At 48.5% G+C, this 16,469-nt stretch overlaps 1 protein-coding gene across 1 annotated transcript; it reads right to left on the bottom strand.

Moving 5' to 3' along the window:
- Window positions 1-241: 241 nt before the first annotated feature.
- On the bottom strand, window positions 242-12,906 carry SLC25A48 (solute carrier family 25, member 48). The gene is made up of 7 exons (XM_010578873.1): window positions 12,861-12,906; window positions 10,802-10,845; window positions 7,201-7,272; window positions 6,371-6,623; window positions 4,845-5,093; window positions 3,466-3,599; window positions 242-364 (listed from the first exon to the last, which is right to left on the bottom strand). Exons 1-7 carry the CDS (start codon window positions 12,904-12,906, stop codon window positions 242-244), a joined length of 921 nt encoding a protein of 306 aa, XP_010577175.1.
- Between the last annotated feature and the right edge of the window lie 3,563 nt (window positions 12,907-16,469).

Here is a 16,469-nt window from a genome sequence, read left to right as displayed (position 1 = left end):
AATCAGAACAGATTGCAGTGAAATTCCAGATCTGGAATGAAACCAAAATCCATCGGCACATCTATTGTCTGCTCCAGATCCCACAGACCCAAATTTGAAAAGTGTTTGACTATTCAGATGTAAGTACCCATGTGAGTTATCTGACTTTCAGAGGATCTATACAATTGTGACTCCATTTGATTCAAAAATTAATTCTCTAATTTTAATAAAGCTAGAGGGTCTTTATGCGCTGACCTGGAAGTTAAGGATTGGTCTCAGTTTGGTCTCTTTTCATTGCTTTGAGGGAAAGTTCATAGCCAAGAAACATGGCTGAACTCACTGGGAATCCTCGCACTGTATTGACCGTGATGCCCCTAAAAAAGACCTGTTGGGGATGGAGAAAGGTTAGAGCACAGGAATATACTGGCTATTTTAAGAAGAAGAAGAAAACATTGAATGAAGTCATGGTGGGATTCTGAAGAACCAAATCTTGGTTTGCTCAGGAGATAAGCTCTCACTGCTGATCTTTGCTGAAGTCTGCGCTGGAGAACGGAAACTCAATGGCAAAAGTCACTGGTTTGGTGTTATTGTGCTCCATGCTCCCTATGGACCCCCATCAGTATCCGCTGGCAAGAGCTACAAGAGGGAAAGGGTAAAAAAATGGCCTCCTGCCAGTGGTGTAGAGCAGAAAGCAAGAAACCTAAACCATCTTCTAGTGTTGTCCTGCCTAGCTACAGTCCCTCCTTCCCTTTGCATACCTAAGCATGCGGGGATCGTGCAAACCCCAGGGTAGAACTAGAAGGCTGTTGCTTTCACGCAGCAAATGCTCTGACTCCCAGGCCTGGGTGTATGGGCGCAGAAGACTTTTGGAAAGCGGAGAGAGAGTGGTGTGGCTGCAAGCCAGCCCAGCCAATATGGGCACTGTGCCACGTGGACTATTTTGCAGGTTTCACCTTTGAGCACAGAAAGAATTTGTCAATCAACAGAAAACTAGACTTACTCTGTACCTTGCTGAGAAATAGCTCTCACCACCGGCTTTGGGAAAAATATTCAATAGAAGCTGATATTTTCACATGTGGGTTCCTAAGGTCAAGCTTTGGTGCCCATACATATCCCAGCATTTTCTTTCATTAAGCTAATAAATATCCACAGCCAGGCTTCCTCATTCTGCTCAATATATATTTTTTTAAAAGATGCTGGGACTTACAAGAGTGAAAGAACCTCTGCCTCTTAAGTGCTTGAACAGTAAAGTGCTTTCTGGAAAGTGGAGAGGGGTCTTTCTTTGTCACTCCTTGCTCCTCGTGTTGGCTTGTCTCCCTTTGAAACCCCCCTTGCTACAAACACTGTTGCCTGGTATGTGCAAGTCTGTGCACAAACCACTCGCGCTGGGGTGAGCCTATTTACAAAATGATGGTTGCAGGGAGTATCTCTGCTGGCCTGTTTCTCACAAAATCGCTCCATTAACCACCCAGGCTAATCACTGTGGTCTCTAATCTAAACACCAGAAGTTCAGAATAGACATGAAAACTAACATCAGCAAAGCAAGCCCCCTTGTAAGCTTTACAAAGGCAAAGCTCCCACGGCTACTGTAAGAAAGCATGGAAGATCTTGTCTCCAAGACCAGAAGCCCATAGATTTAAGTGTCTAACCAGGATTTCCCCTGAAATACTGAGCTCTGCTAAACAGCACCGTATCTTGTGTCCAATAAATCCAGTGCATGGTGCTGACTTGTATGAGATAGAATCAAAATATGTTCACATAGTTTAGGATGGAGTTTGCAACATAAAATTGCAATATTGGGATATTTAGGATATTACTCAATTTATTGAGGTGTTTTATTTTGTTAGGAAAGATAGAATTTTCTGGGAGGAAATTCAAACTTTTGCAGCATCCATAAAGTTACACTAGAGTGCCAGGTTAAATAATAATGAAAATTTATGAAGAAAAGCACAGAAGCAAAAATTTTTCTCATCAGAATGAACACACCCGACTATGGAGAAAGAAGAGGGCTATATTTACATTTTTTTTGTGTACATCAGGCAGTTATTTTCAGCACTGCAAATTTTGTTCCTTTGTCCCAGAATGAAAACATCCAGACCTTGGTTTGCTATTTACCAGTTGTGTGTCTCCCAACATATAAAAAGATTTTCCTTATGAGAGAAGGATCTAGTCTTATCAACTATTACTCAACCCTATTGCTGGCTTTGGTCCGTGTGCCAGGCATGATAGCAGAAAAACTGCAAGCAGCTCAACCTCAAACAAAAAAACCTAAGTGCCTGAATTAGTTGTGAATATTCAGGCAGGACAAGGAGGGTGGGGAGTGAGGATGAGGATGGAGAGAGAAGGGAAAACACACGGAAATTCCCTTTTCAGCTACCCTATGTTTTAGTGTGAAACTGCATGCCAAACTGAACATGCAGGGCAGGGAGCCTGCGTAGAGCCTGGGGCACCCTGACCCTCCTCTGACCATCCAAGTGTGGTCTTTAGCATCTCTCCAGGTGCCTGTGCTTCCTAGGACTGTGACTTTCTTCACTCAATGGCAAAAAACGAACCAGACTGCAGGGTCCTGTGACGGCTGGCATAACATAGTGGCATGTTGGCAAATACTTAAATCACACTGAGTTGTGATTTTGCAGGTTATTTTTCTTTTTGCGACTTGTTATTTTCCCTCAGAATGTGAAAATTAACACTTTGGAGCTAAGAGCCCACATGATGTTTTGATGACAACTTAAATACAGATTTATTTCAATATCAGAAGATGTTGCTTTTCATAACCATGTATTGGCAGTGCAATAAAGCTGCAAACCCTGGTTCTCTGCCATTCACATTTAACTGAGGCAAAGTTTGCAGGTAGAACAAACATCTTTTATTACACTAATAGACAAAGTCAGAAAAAGGAGATAAGGGCTTTTTGGCACGCAGCCCTTCTTCATGTTTGAAACCAAAGCAATTCTGATTTAAGAACATTGTCAATCAACTCTATCTTAGTGCAAAATGAGGATGGGCAGTGCAAAACGCAGCATCAGTTCCATCAAAGCATTGCCCAAGGCAACCAAGCGCACCCGGGGTGCCAGCACAGTCCCACTGGAATCAGTTCCCACTGACTTTGGTGTCAATGGGAAATATTTGAGCTCTGCATTTTGTAGAGGTAATCACAGAAGCAAGATTTTCTACCTCTGATTTATAATAAGTCAAATCATGTTCACAATTAAATGCACTGACATGAAGTGTTATTTTCAGTTAATTACACCAGCAGACTGTGACCCCCAGTCATTCATTTTTTCATTGCTGTAAAGCACATTATTACTCTCACTATTATGATTTAGAAAGAATCTGCCCTGTAATTACCTACTGTCATTATTATAATTTAGCAGTAATTGGCTTTAGCTGTCTCTCAATCCTGCAGATAGGTTTGTAACAGCCATTATATTTCCCAATTGAAAATTAAATGTCTAATACCCAGATTTTACTTTAAATATCACTTACTTTTAAGCCCTCATTCTGGTAGCTCTGCAAGATACAGTCAAGGGTCCCTTTGTACTTGTTTAAATAAACTCCATCTGCCTGAAGTCGAGTTTTCACAACATCCATTGGAGTAGCAATCCCCCAGGAAATGGCTCCTAGAAAAATGCAGAAGTATTTGAACAATTTCTTCGCTATATTTCCTTGGCCGCAGGTCAGTGAACTCAGAAATTCACCTCTCATCTACTGCATCATACTCATGGGATTTTCGTTTCAGGGCATTCGCCCTACTCAGGTACAGCAATGGTATTTCTGGGAGCAAAGTTCCCTGTTTCTGAAGAAGCATTGAGATTTTGGGGGTTACACTGGTAGTCAAATGCAGGCAGCCCAGGAGGTCCTTCCCCAGGTGCAAATACATCTTCTGCCATGCTTCTGGTGGGGCATGAACATGCTGTGAGGAGAACCCGAGCTGCAGGCAGCTGCCACTTGGGGTGATTTCAGGAAAACTGGAGTTCTCGGATAATACTGTTGAAAAGCAAAGTTTGAGCTGAGAATGCAAATAAGAGGCAGGTTCTTCTTATGCAAACAGGATGAGGCTCCACACAGCTGAGATACATCATCATTCCAATAATGAAGCCAGCTATTTACATTGATTACCCTGCTGCCGAGTGGGATGTTTTGCTTCTCTGAAAAGGTCAGCATGTCCCAGTTGGACAGACAAGAGTTTGTTTGGAACTATGTGAGTGTGGGGGCATACTAGAGAAGCTGTCCAGATGGGCCAGGGCTCTGTCCATTTGCAGGAGAAATGGAGACAGCATTTTGTAATCATTACCTGAGCTAAGGATTGATCTGCATTTAGGGGTCTGCAATTTAGAAATGGCCAAGAAATGGGGAGCGGGTGTAGGGATGACCTTACACAGGTAAGCATGGTGGGGGATGCACATGCCAGTCTTACTGGCAGGTGTACACGGGGGAAAAAAAAAGAAGATGATCAGTAACAGTCAACTCTGCTTCTGCTGCGCATGGGTAGGGTGCACACCCTCCTGGTGGGCAGCCAACAGGTTGAAGTCCTCTTCTGGAGGCATCTTGGCTGCCGCGTATTGCTGGCAATGTGATACGCAGGCTGCTGTGAGACATCCAGGGAGATGAAGGCACTGGGTGTTTTCCTTCTTGCTGACATTGAGCCCGATGAAGGTCTGATAACGTGACTTCCATAAAGTTTGGCAAGTCATAAAGTGCAGTCGTGGTGCTAGGGAACTTGGTCATGGGGGAGAAAGGTCGTTCAGCCCCATGTCCTTTCCTGGTGACCAGGAGGAGGTGGTGGCCCCTGAGCCACCCCGTAATCTGCCCTGGGAACCTTCCCATCCTTGTTTTCCAGTGTTGTCGGAAAAAAAGGTGCTTACCTGCTACACCCCCTGCCAGCCAGATGGAGGAGGGATTAGGCGAAATGCATCCATCAGGCGTAATCCAACCACAGAAAAATGTGTAAGGGATGAAATAGAAGCAGTACCCAGGAACATCCCTCAGAAGCATTGCGCCCGCGCCTCGGTATATTCCTGCTATCCCCTCTTTCTGTAGGACTGTCCTAAAGCAGTGAATTGGGCCTCGGTACACAGGAAATCCAGGAACTGTGGACTTTAGTTTAATGTTTGCTGCAAAAAAAAAAGATACAACCGTTATAATAGACATATTGCTGCAGAACTCCTCTCAAAATCCCACCGCCATTGAACAGAAATCACTGCCATCCATTTTCTTTTGCTGGGATCAATATGTAGCGTGGGAAAAAAAGTTTTAAGAAAGAGGACTTAGGTCCATTTTTGAAAGATATTTAGATACTTCAGGACAGATTTTTCTTAAATGCATTGCATGCCTCCCAATAAGTATGTGCCCAGTGAGATTTCCAAATTAGTTTAAGGCTATGTGCCCAATTTTCATGGATTTTAACTGCCTCTGGTGCCAAGCTGCATCTCTGAAAGCCTCGAAATCTTCAGAGACCGGCCCTTGCCATGTAGACCAAGTTGCTTTTGGAAAGGGCATTAGGTTCCTAAACTGCATGGAGGCTTTTAAAAATGGACATACTATTATTTTATCAAAGCAATACAAAAATGTCAGTATTTCAGAGTTAAACACCACAACTGTAATCATGAGAAAGGTGTTTCTGAAACTGCTGAAATCCAAGCTGTTCAGATCTGAAGCTGTGCCGTCTCATCCTTCAGCTATGCGTATCCTCCTGTGGGGTTTGCTCCATGCTGGCAGCCTGCAATGAAATTCAGCTGCCATCTCGAGCAGAAGCAGCTCCTTTCTGCAGGTTCTGGAGAGGTTACAGCTGCCCACTGCCATCCTGCCTGTGTCCCCTCCTGACCCGTCTTACCTGCGCCTGGGTACCTGTAACCCTGCTGCAAATAAACCAGCGGTTTTCAAAAATGGGCATGTGTAATTTCAGCTTTTGAACAGAGGAGGGTAGAATAACAGAGAGGGGTTTATGGGCAAATATATGTGGGACTGAGAGTGTGCAACGGGAGATGGGGAGCTGGCGTTACCACTGGCAGCCGTGGTGTCGCTGGTGGGATCTCCAGGGGATCCGACAGCCCGGGGACTCACTAGCCCGCGGACTCGCTGTTCCTGCCCCACGGCCGTGTGGGGAAGGTGGCTCCCACAGCTCCTGGTCCTGAACAGACCTGTCCCTGTGTTCATTACAGAACCCAATCAGCTGGAAAGGACGGTGGAGATCTGTTCAATGTCATTGATAAACACCCTCCCCTTAAGCTGAGCAGGATGGGGTCCATCCTGAGGCAGAAGGAAGCATTTTCAGCTCAATTGCAGTGGCCCAAGGCAGCAGAGAGCCGGGCCTCGAAGCAAAGTTGTCCTAAAGCTCTCAGTAAACACCAAGAACTGGGAGAGAAATGAGGGAGAAACTCTTGCTTCCTACCTTCAGTATACGGCTGTGTTTGCATCTGTAGCCTTATCTTTACCAGGTCGACAGGAGTGCCGATGGCCACGGAGACGAACCCTGCCACCGTGCTGGCTAGAGCCATGTCTGCGAGCTCCGGCGTGCAAGATGGGTCTCCGTGGCGGAGCTGGCTGAGGAGCCGTTGCGTGTTGCTGAAGACACCGAACACCACGGAGCTGTAGACGGCGATGCTGGCCAGCGGGAAGGACATGCCTTTGAAGAAGCCAGCCACCTACCCGGGGAAGGGAGCAGGAGTTAAGAGAGCGAACGGGACTGAGCAGCGTAAACCCCAACTTGTCTGTCAGGCCAGAAATGCGAATCCAAGTACCAGATGTCTCCTGGAACCAACCGTTTGCACATGCTGAGCAAATTAAAATTAATTCATACTGCTAAAGACTTGCAAAGATTGTGCAGGATATGCTGAAAGCACAGGAACCCACATAAAAGTCCCTCTTATGGCCAGCTTCTGTCCTGGAATCACCAAAGTCAGCAAAATACCTCCAGTAGAGCTTTGCCAGCAGGTACGGGCAAAAGAGGCACTGCGGATGTAACACCCTGACCCATGTGGCAGTGTTATTTATCACTCCGTGCCAGGGATATGTCTTTTCCCTATAGGAGTAGCCAAGAGAGTTACCTTAGAGTTAAGCAAGAGAAGGCTGTAGGGATTTGCAGGCCCAATTGCACCGACTTTATTGGTCTTCATATAACTGCTGGTGTCAACAGTGATTCTGTATAATTGCTTTATGAATTTATCTATTTATCTATTTGCATTTTCTACCAGCACATTTTAAGTAAGGTAAAGTACTTACAGACTCATTTCTGTACACAGTGAGAACGCAGTTGAGTGTATTTCCATACCCTTGTCCAGCTTGCAAACGAGTCTGCAAAATACATTCATGAAATGCAGTTAAAATCCCATGCTTCCAGCCCAGTGAAAGCTCATGCTATGTAAACAATGTGTATTTTGCTTTGAGAGCGAATCTTTCCTTAGTTCTAAAGAAAACAGAGCAATAAAATAAGATATATATGCACCCACCCCCCCTTGATCTTTGCCAGAAGCAGGGCTAAACGGGACCTCAGAGGTCTGAAGCTTTCTGCAACATCTGGAATCGATGACTGTCAGATTGTTCTCGAGACCAGACCAGCTACCCTGGCCCGGCACAGCAGACTGCTGGTGTGTGGTGCTATCATTAGCAAGTTCATGATTTATGTGGAAATTGGAGAGTCATGTGGTCTCCTCCGTTTGGGGACTCACAGTGGAGGTTGGGATGCGTTGCTGAAGGATGGAAAGGAGAGATCCCCTGGGAGGCTTCCAGGGCCCTTCTGATCCAAGGTGGATTCTAAGACATAGAAATACTAAACGGAGCCAAAATCATTCAGCTCCATCTCAGAAATTCTCCATGCTTTGCTCAAAAATCCATTTTTACATCATTTCCAACAAAGACGTTTTGTTTCTGGAAAGCAATAGTTATATGCCTTCCAAAAAATGCCTACAACAGCTGTAAGAAATGGCGTTTAAGTCACGACAAAGCCTGTATGAGTCAACATACTTTCCCCTTCTCACATATATTTATATACCCCCACATATATTTAGATCATCTTTCGTTCAAGCTGCTCACAAGTTTGCAGTAAAAACATCCTAACAAGGGATGCATTTTTTTGTTTGGGCTTAGAGGTGTGTGAGGAAACGGAAACCCCATTCAGTTCGCAGGACCTGGGGCTGATCTTGGCTGAGGCCAGAGCTCATTTTTTGTAGGAAGACACTCACACGTGGTCTGTCGGGGATGTTTTTAGGGAATGGGGACAGCATTTCTGGTCATACCCATCAGCAATGCTGCTAGCAGGAATGACGAAATGAAGCTTGGAGGGGACAGTGCCAACCTGCGCTGGAGGGACAGTGCCCAGTCCCCTCCGGTGGCTCAGCCCCGACTTACACCAGGGTGAAGCAGGAATTTTATTTGGGAATTTTAAGCCCAAAGGAGTGTGTGACCTCCAGAGTTTGTGCCTGGGGAGAGCTTTTGTACAGCAAATAGCAGGTTGAATGACCCAATCATTTGGCCCAGCGCCCTGCAAGAGGCTGGCCAGTGGGATGCCGTGGTGGGACCCTGACGGGAAGGACTGAAACCCGGGCTCAACCCCTCACCCCCAGGGCTGCTCCGTGCAGCCGTCTGCATGCACCGAGCACTGCCGCTCCGCTCCTGGCCGGAGGCCACGGAGAAGGCGGCAGCAAAAGCAGAATATGTACTGAGCCCTTAGAAACAAGCTGGTACGTGAAGATGCTGGCTACAGCTTATGCAGCACGCGTTGTGCAACGCAGGCAGGCCCGGGCCGTGGGTGCAGACTGGTGCATGCCATGACTCACGCTGGGGGTAACGGGGCCAGGGGGGGACTGGTGGGGAGGGTGGCTGCAGCCCGAGCAGCCCAGGACAGGGCGACCACGGTGCGCAGTCCCGCATTCCTTCCTGGCTTCATTTGCACGCTTAGCCCAGATGTTTCCGTTTGGCCTCCATAGGCTTTTTTTTTCTTTTACACAGTAACCAGGTATTTAGAGGTTCAAGTTAATACATTTTTTGAATAACTGAGGGCAACCGAGTGTCCTCACAAACTGCTTCTCACACATGTGCCCCTTAGATAAGCTGTTAACAGCCAGCACTGAAACCCCTGCTGGCATCTCTGTCAAAGTCAACTGACACCAGTATGGATATTCCTCAGGAAAATTCTCGGTTTTGTTACATTTTGATTAGATAGGGCTCTTGGGTGACACCCAGAAACTGAAGAAAGTTCTGGGGAAATGAATGCAATGTGGAAGATGAAAAGTGAGTAAATGTAAAACCATTTAGAGTTCTGCAAGGCCGTGGAAAAAATCAGCTGCTTGGGTTTGATGGAAGCTGCGACGCTGGGAAGGGGCCAGCTGAAGGAGACCTGCTTGGTGGGAACCGTGGTGTGGATACCACATACCCCACCCAACCTTTCGTTCAGTCCTGTCCCCTCCTCCAGGTGGGGAAGGACCTCCCATCCCCGGAGGCTGTGAATGCCGCTGAGCTGCCCCTTTGCTGGCTTAGTGCCATGTAAAAACTCTCCTTTCCACTTCCCTTCCCCTAAATTTGGAAAGATAACAAGTCTGCCTACTTGGTATTCCCAGGCGACGTCCAAAGCCAAGGACAACAGAGGGGTCAGCCTGACAGTTGTCTTTATAGGCACTGAAGGATGGGCTCGCTCTTTCTTGGCATCCAGAAACTCGATGTTTCCCAGCAGGATCCTCTCTCAGTTGTTGCCAAACTCCCCCAAACCTGGCAGCGATGCCCTGATGGCCAGCCTGAGATGAGGATTGCCTTGGCAACGCTGGGCAGAGCCTGCCTGCGCTGCCCGTGCCCTGGCCCTACCCATCGCTGGGATGGTGTGGGCAGCCGTGCGGCTCCTCCAGCACGGGGTCTGCACCCATCCTCCTGCAGTGATGCTCCTGGGGCTGATATCACCTTAGCAGCTCAGAAAGGATAGGGCTGGCAGGCCATCTCCTGATCCCAGGACAGGCGGCTGTCGTGCAAGGGGATGGCTGCGGTGGCTGGGGAAGGGATGTGGCGTGGGCTGTGCTGGACCCTGCCTCCTCCCCATTGCCCTCCAAGGGTCTCTAAGGTGCAAACAGGACCACTGGCTCTTGGGTTTGCCACATCCGACAGCCCTGCCTGGTGCCAGGAACAAGGCTTGAACCAGATCAGAGCATGTGGGCAGAGCAGCTGAAGCAATGAAAGCTGGCCAGAGATGCCTATCGCACTGTACAAGAAGAGAAAGGAACAGGATCATCTTCTATATTTCTGCATCAGGACGGACAGTAAACTTGGTCGGGCCAGGCTGTATTGGTGTGTGCATGGGCTTGTCTGCATCGTGCTGGCAAATATCTTCTGATATCTCTAAATCCTTCCCTCTGAGGAATAACTGTCTTGCAGGAATAGTAAATACTGCATCTCATAGCCCTGGGATAAAATCTCAGCACTCTGCCCTTCCAGCTTTGCCAACACTAGGAAAAAACATAAAAATGCGCCTGCAGCAAAACAAATATAGTTCCCCTGTTGCCCTTTGAATACTTGTCTGTGGCAAAGTTCAATAAAACATTGGCAGAACTGTTTGGTAAACTGTTAGGTAAACCACACACTAAGTAAGGCCAGATTTAATTTTTCAGCATTAATCCTCACTAGAGGAACTCGCATGTATCAGCCAGTTCTTTTAGTTTCTTGTTCAAAATGAGCATTGGAGAGGAAGAAAGTCTATGAAAACATTTCTCCTTAGGCTAAATTCCTCCTTGGGGTGACAGGGGAAGTGAAGGGCTTTTGAAGTGTCATCTAGAGAGAGTCCACCTTCCCATCAGTGGGGTTTTGGGTGGTGATGTGAGAGCACGGTTCAAAAGTGGTTTACCTTGATTGTGTCCAGGGGGTGGCCCACAACCACGCTGGCGGCTCCTGGGGATGAAAGCAAAGTATTACGCAAAACATTGAAGAAGGTTCTGTGATGGGACAGGAAGCAATGGGTTTATAGGGGAGGAGGAGAGATTTCCATAGGAACAGTTGTATTGGGCCAAGCCAGAGCAATCCCCAGCACAGTGCCCCGTCTCTGACGACAGGTAAAAGCTGGGCAGAAACACTTGCACATTTTGCCTTGAATACTCTCCTGGACTCCGTCAACTTTACATCTCAAAGGCATCTGTGCAAGAGGAGGAGGTGTTGTATTTGTACGTCTTGTCTACGAACAACCCATCTCGCACTTTTGTAGGCTCATGCAAATTTTTAGCCTCAAAATGGTGAGATTTAGGTTAGACACGAGGAAATGCATTTTCCTTCCTTAGATAGAGATGCTCTAGAGCTGACTGCTGACAGGGACTGTGAACGCCCATCCTTTGCCGTTTTAAGAGCAGTTTATAGAGATACCTGTCAGAGATGATTCAGGTAAAGAGGATCCTGCTCTGTAATGATCCCTACAGTCCCATCCAGCCTCATTCCCCATGGTTCTCTGGGAGAAACTGGCCCATTCCCCCTTACCATCCTGCCCACCTACTCGTGCCGCTCACTGCCAGAAAGGAGCCCCCGTGGCAGGGCAGAGCACAGCTTGGTTTCCCCCTTCTCCGGGAGGACAGAGCAACCCACGTGCCACGGCCAGGATATGGGTTTGTGTGCTTGTTGCAAACAACACCAGCAGTTTTTAGGGTGTTTGTAGAGATGGTGGGTAATTTGTGCTGCTTCCCCATTTGCAAGTCTCTGTGCAAACCGTTGTCCCCAAGTGCTTTAGGGACTACATGAAATTTCCCGCTTGTAGTGGATTAGGACTGAAAATAGCATCATGTCTTTGGTCAACACATTATGACTTTACTCAAAAACATATTATAAAACGTCCCCTCTCCTCCTGGACCTTAACCCGAGACCACCGGCGGTCCAGTGCTATGCATGAAAACTGTCCGCTGCCACCAACACCGAGTGCTGGTGGTTGTTCACCCCCTTGGACATCCTGTCCCACTCCTGGGGGTGTGTGGCAATAGCACAGGGTCAGAGGGGCAGAGAGAGCAACTGCACGCTACGCAGCCTCTGCAGGCTGCAAAGATCCAAAAATCAGCTGCTCGCATAACCTTTTGGCAGACGTTCTGGGTTTTTTTAGAGTTGGCTAACCTATTAACCTCATCTGGCTGGTCAGGATCCATGAGCCGTCTCATACCCCCTTCCTAAGCCTGGCGTGAGCAGTAGCCCGGGCAGAGCCCTGGTCTGCGGCCGTCAGTGCCACGCTTGACCCTCAGCCCTGCCGCTCCTGCAGCCCACCAGGGGAAGCAGGACAGCTTAGCTGTGCACCTTATCAGCTGTTAAACCCAGTGGGAACTCTCAGTTCTGGAAGACATCCTCCATTACTGGCGCCTCCACACATCCTCACTTTTCCTTTTCTTGCTGCTATCTATTTTCCCGGTGTTTGCAATCAGCATTTTCAGCAGAGCGGATCGATACCCCTCTCTGCCAGCACCGCTGCCCCAGCCATCAGCCTGTTTGCCCTGGTGGGATGGGGGGGGGGGGGGCAAAGCCAGACCGTGCCTCTCCCGGGGGTGTGTGTGCTGGGGGGACCCCGGGTTGGTTGTTGCGAGCCCCCGGCTGCTCCCCCCCCGAGCTCGGCGGGGGTTCCAGCAAGGAAAAGAGAGCCGGTGGGTGTGGGGGACGTGCCCGGGTGGCTTTGGCAGCCGCCCCCCCCCCACGCACACACCCCTCCTTGGGAGGGCAGCAGCATCACAAGTCCCGATACTTAAATTTTAAGCATCCCGCCCGTGGAAATGGGATCAAACCGCAGTTCTGAGTCAAAGCGAAGCAAAGCAAACCGCGCATCAAACTGGTGGTACGAGCACGCCGGGCGGAGGCACAGACCGTAGGTGACACGGGAGGATTTTATTCCCACGCACGCTCCTGTCCCTCCCACCCCCCCACCCAGAGCCCACGGCACCACTTACCGCCCACCCAGCCCGCCGCGAAGTCCTGCAGCTGAAGGCTGCCCATGCTGCGCTGCCGAGCCCGTCCCGACGGCGGGGGCGAGGGGGGGTCCCACCGGGCAAGGGGGGGTCCCCACCGGGCAGGGGGGTTCACCGGCCAAGGGGTCCCCACCGGCCAAGGGGTCCCCACCGGCCAAGGGGGTCTCAGTGGGTAGAGGGTCCCTGGCGGGGGGGGAGTCTCAGCGAGCAGGGGGACCCCAGCGGACAGGGCTTCTCGCCGGGCAAAAAAGGGGGTCCCGCCGGGCAAAAGGGGGTCCCCAGCGGGCAGGGGGTCCCCAGCGGACCACGCTCCCAGCGGCAGCCCCGCCGCCCAGTGTCTCCCAGTCGCAGTGACATCACGCAACGGGGCTTAAAGGCGCCGCGCAGGGGCCGGCGGCGGGGAGACACCCTCCCGGGCTGGGGAGGGTCTCGGGTGGGCGTGGGGAGGGGGTTGACGGTGGGGACGGAGCGGGTGTTTCCCGTGGGACTGATGCTGGCGGCTGTCAGGTAATAGGGGGCAGAGCAGGGTCCTCTTTACCGCGGGGGCTGGTCGGATGGAGGAGAGGGGAAGAGCAGCATCGGCCCTTCGGCCAGGCAGGAGGGGCGGGGGGGTCTGTATGAAGGGGAAAAAACAGGGGGCTGGGGGGAAGAAAGTCTTGAATTGAAGATGTAAGTCCTGAGAGAAGGAGTATAACTCTTACAGCCTCGCTCAACTGAAAAACGTCTCCATTTGCTTCATTGAAATCACGCTGCCTCATCTTTTCAGGAGATGCGCCCAATTTCTGTATTACCTTTTCAGGAGGTATCCCCAATTTCCGTATTTTGGCAAGCAATGAACAATTGCTTTCCACCTCCTTCCTTCTCCATAGCATTCATAATCTTCTTGTACCTCTATTACCTGCTTCTCCCTCAGTCCTGTCTTTCCCAGAGTCGAGAGCCCAGCTCTGTTTAGTTCCCCTTTCATGCCAGATGCTCCTGTTCACCCTCCTCAGTCATTTTTTTTGGTTTTTTTTTTAAAGTTTTTGAACTGGGCAGCCAGAACCACAAGTGTTAGGAACGAACCAGGCACTCAGCAGTGTAAGGATATTTTCTGTTTTGATCTCAAACCCTTTTCTGGCAATTCCTAACAAACCTTTCTGATTGGCACTGAAGACTGGGCTCTCTTTCTCAAATGGTAAATACCTGATTTTGAGCCCAGCCTGGCCGTTGTGCCTCCTGTGTGGCACTTTCAATTAGTAAATCTAATGTCTTACACCTGAATAGCACCCAGCCACTCAATAGCAGGACATCCTTCTGGTCCTTAACCAGATCGCTGATATCCTTGTGCTCACCAACTCCACCAGAAAAATCCTCTTGGACTCCAGGGGCATGGCTGGGCTCTGCAAAAGCTGCCTTGGCACTTCGCCACCATACGTATACATATACATTTGTCTCATCTGGCTGTGGTTTACTATAGCCCAAAGCAAATTTTGTTCTATAGAGGTCAGATTTCTGCAGATAGCAGCTCCTTGCATCAGTTTTGGAAGCTTTCTAAAAAGATTGGCATCACATTTGCTACATTGCCGTCTTGGAATACCAGACTGGGTTTTGCTGAAACATATTTTGTCTACATATTCTGGTAACTATGGAAAATGTTGATAGTTCATAAACAAGAAATCTTGAATCCTGAAAATACTGGCTGAAAATATAAACATTTAAAATTTTTGCTTAAATAATTAGTACTTTAGTTTCCATTAATAAATGAATATTTTCCACAAAAAGACCTTAAAACAATGTCCCCTTATGTGCATGCACATATATGCAAGAAACCTTATCACCGAGTTGGCTGAAGGGAGCTTTTGTCTAGAAGTTGCTTACAGAAATTTGATATTAGGTGCGTGGTTATCAGCTCAGATAATCTACACCTGAAACTTTAGATTTTTCAATGTATATAACAATGCACGTTCTCCATGAGGAGGGTTTTCCTCAAGCATCAAGTCTCTAATGGTGCAGAGCAGGTTTCAGGGGGACTGTGGTCCTGGATAAATGTTGGAGACAACATGCGTGCACAAGCACTGTGGAAACTTGTCAGTTATTTGTTTTCTCAAATAAAGTTGCTGTCTTCTTTTTAGAAGAAATGTGATTCATATATACAGTAATACAGAAAGAGGATGTTGTCCTCATTGTTCATGCATATTTTCTTGCAAAGCCAGAAGAAAAGCTGGCTGAATGAGGTAATTGTTCAGACAGCAGCATTAATCATTAATCATATGAATTATCTTTAACTGTAACATTTCCACACCAAATTCAGAACATCTGCTGACTCAGGGAGAATACTGGAAATGGTCTTTGTGCAATGTTGAACCAAGACTTGAATCCAAATGTTACAGAGACTTTATTGTGAACAACTCCTAGCCTAGAAGAGGAAGGTAGAGAAGCTAGGGTGGATGCAGAAGGTGAACTGAGATGCCCTTGCAGCTGTACCTGTGGGCACCCTCACCCCAGCAGCACGCAGGGGTGCAGGATATTTACGGCTCTTGCCATCGGCTGCTGTTAGCAATGCCCACAAACCTGCAAATCAGCCCCAGAGCAGGCAGAGACCTGTGCGCAGTCTCGCAGCGGTTAATATTAGTTTGGCCTCTCGGTGCCCTGCTCCTCTGCAGTTTACGAGGGTGCATTTGCCCCTGAAGTGAAGTGGCTGCAACTCATAAAGAGGTTATCGTAACTGTCAGCTATGGATTGTGAGCAGACGAGCCATTTCCACACAGGCTGCAGCGCCTCTCAGCAGTTATGCACAAGTAAACTTGGGCCACTGCTGGTCTGTCTGCAGGCATTTTGCCAAACTGCTGTTACACTGGAGTGAACTGGGACCCATTAAAGCAAAGCAGAACTCCCCTGCTTTGGGCAGTGGTGCTAGCAGCTGCATCTTTGCACTCAAAAATACTTTCCAGCACGCTGTCAAGTCCTGCCCATGGGCTGAGAAGCTCATGGCTCTTATCTTCAGCCAACAGGGTCGGATCCACTGCTGTTTGCTGAGACCTGTGCATGCACCTCCGTCTCCCAGCTGATGGAGGATCTCCTTTGACTGATAACAGGCAGCAGTGCCGTGTGGAGAACTGGGAAGGGATCCATCCTTTCTGCTGCTCTGAATCCCAGCCTGGGCTTGTAGCCACTCACAACAAGTGCTGGTCAGAGGGAGATGAGTGTGGTTTCAGTTAGGAATGAGGAATCCTCTTCCTCCTGCCAAGAGGGGGAACAGGGAGATTATGTCATCCTGAACACTCTTGGTTCTGCCTCCTCCTCAACCACAAACCCATTGTTTTTCACCATACCCCACTCATTTGACCAGCTTACATATATTCCACAACAGGTTTATAATGCTACTGATAAAAGGGAAGAAATTTCCCACCATCTTACCAGGAGTTGTATATTTTCTCTGGGCGAGTGCTGCAGTGCAGGGACTGGGGCAGACTCAGTAACTTGTGGTAGATTCACGCTTAACTGCTCTGGGAATTAAAAAAACGTCTCAGCAGGGACAGGGTATGTTAGAGATGAAAATGGATTATAAATTTCTTGTCCAGCTGTAAAAGATTTCTGGGCTGGATGCATTTC

This window comes from Haliaeetus leucocephalus, unplaced genomic scaffold, assembly GCF_000737465.1.
Source record: "Haliaeetus leucocephalus isolate CR32 unplaced genomic scaffold, Haliaeetus_leucocephalus-4.0 Scaffold656, whole genome shotgun sequence".
NCBI classification, from domain to species: Eukaryota; Metazoa; Chordata; class Aves; order Accipitriformes; family Accipitridae; genus Haliaeetus; species Haliaeetus leucocephalus.
This window is presented reverse-complemented; position numbering and strand designations above follow the sequence as displayed.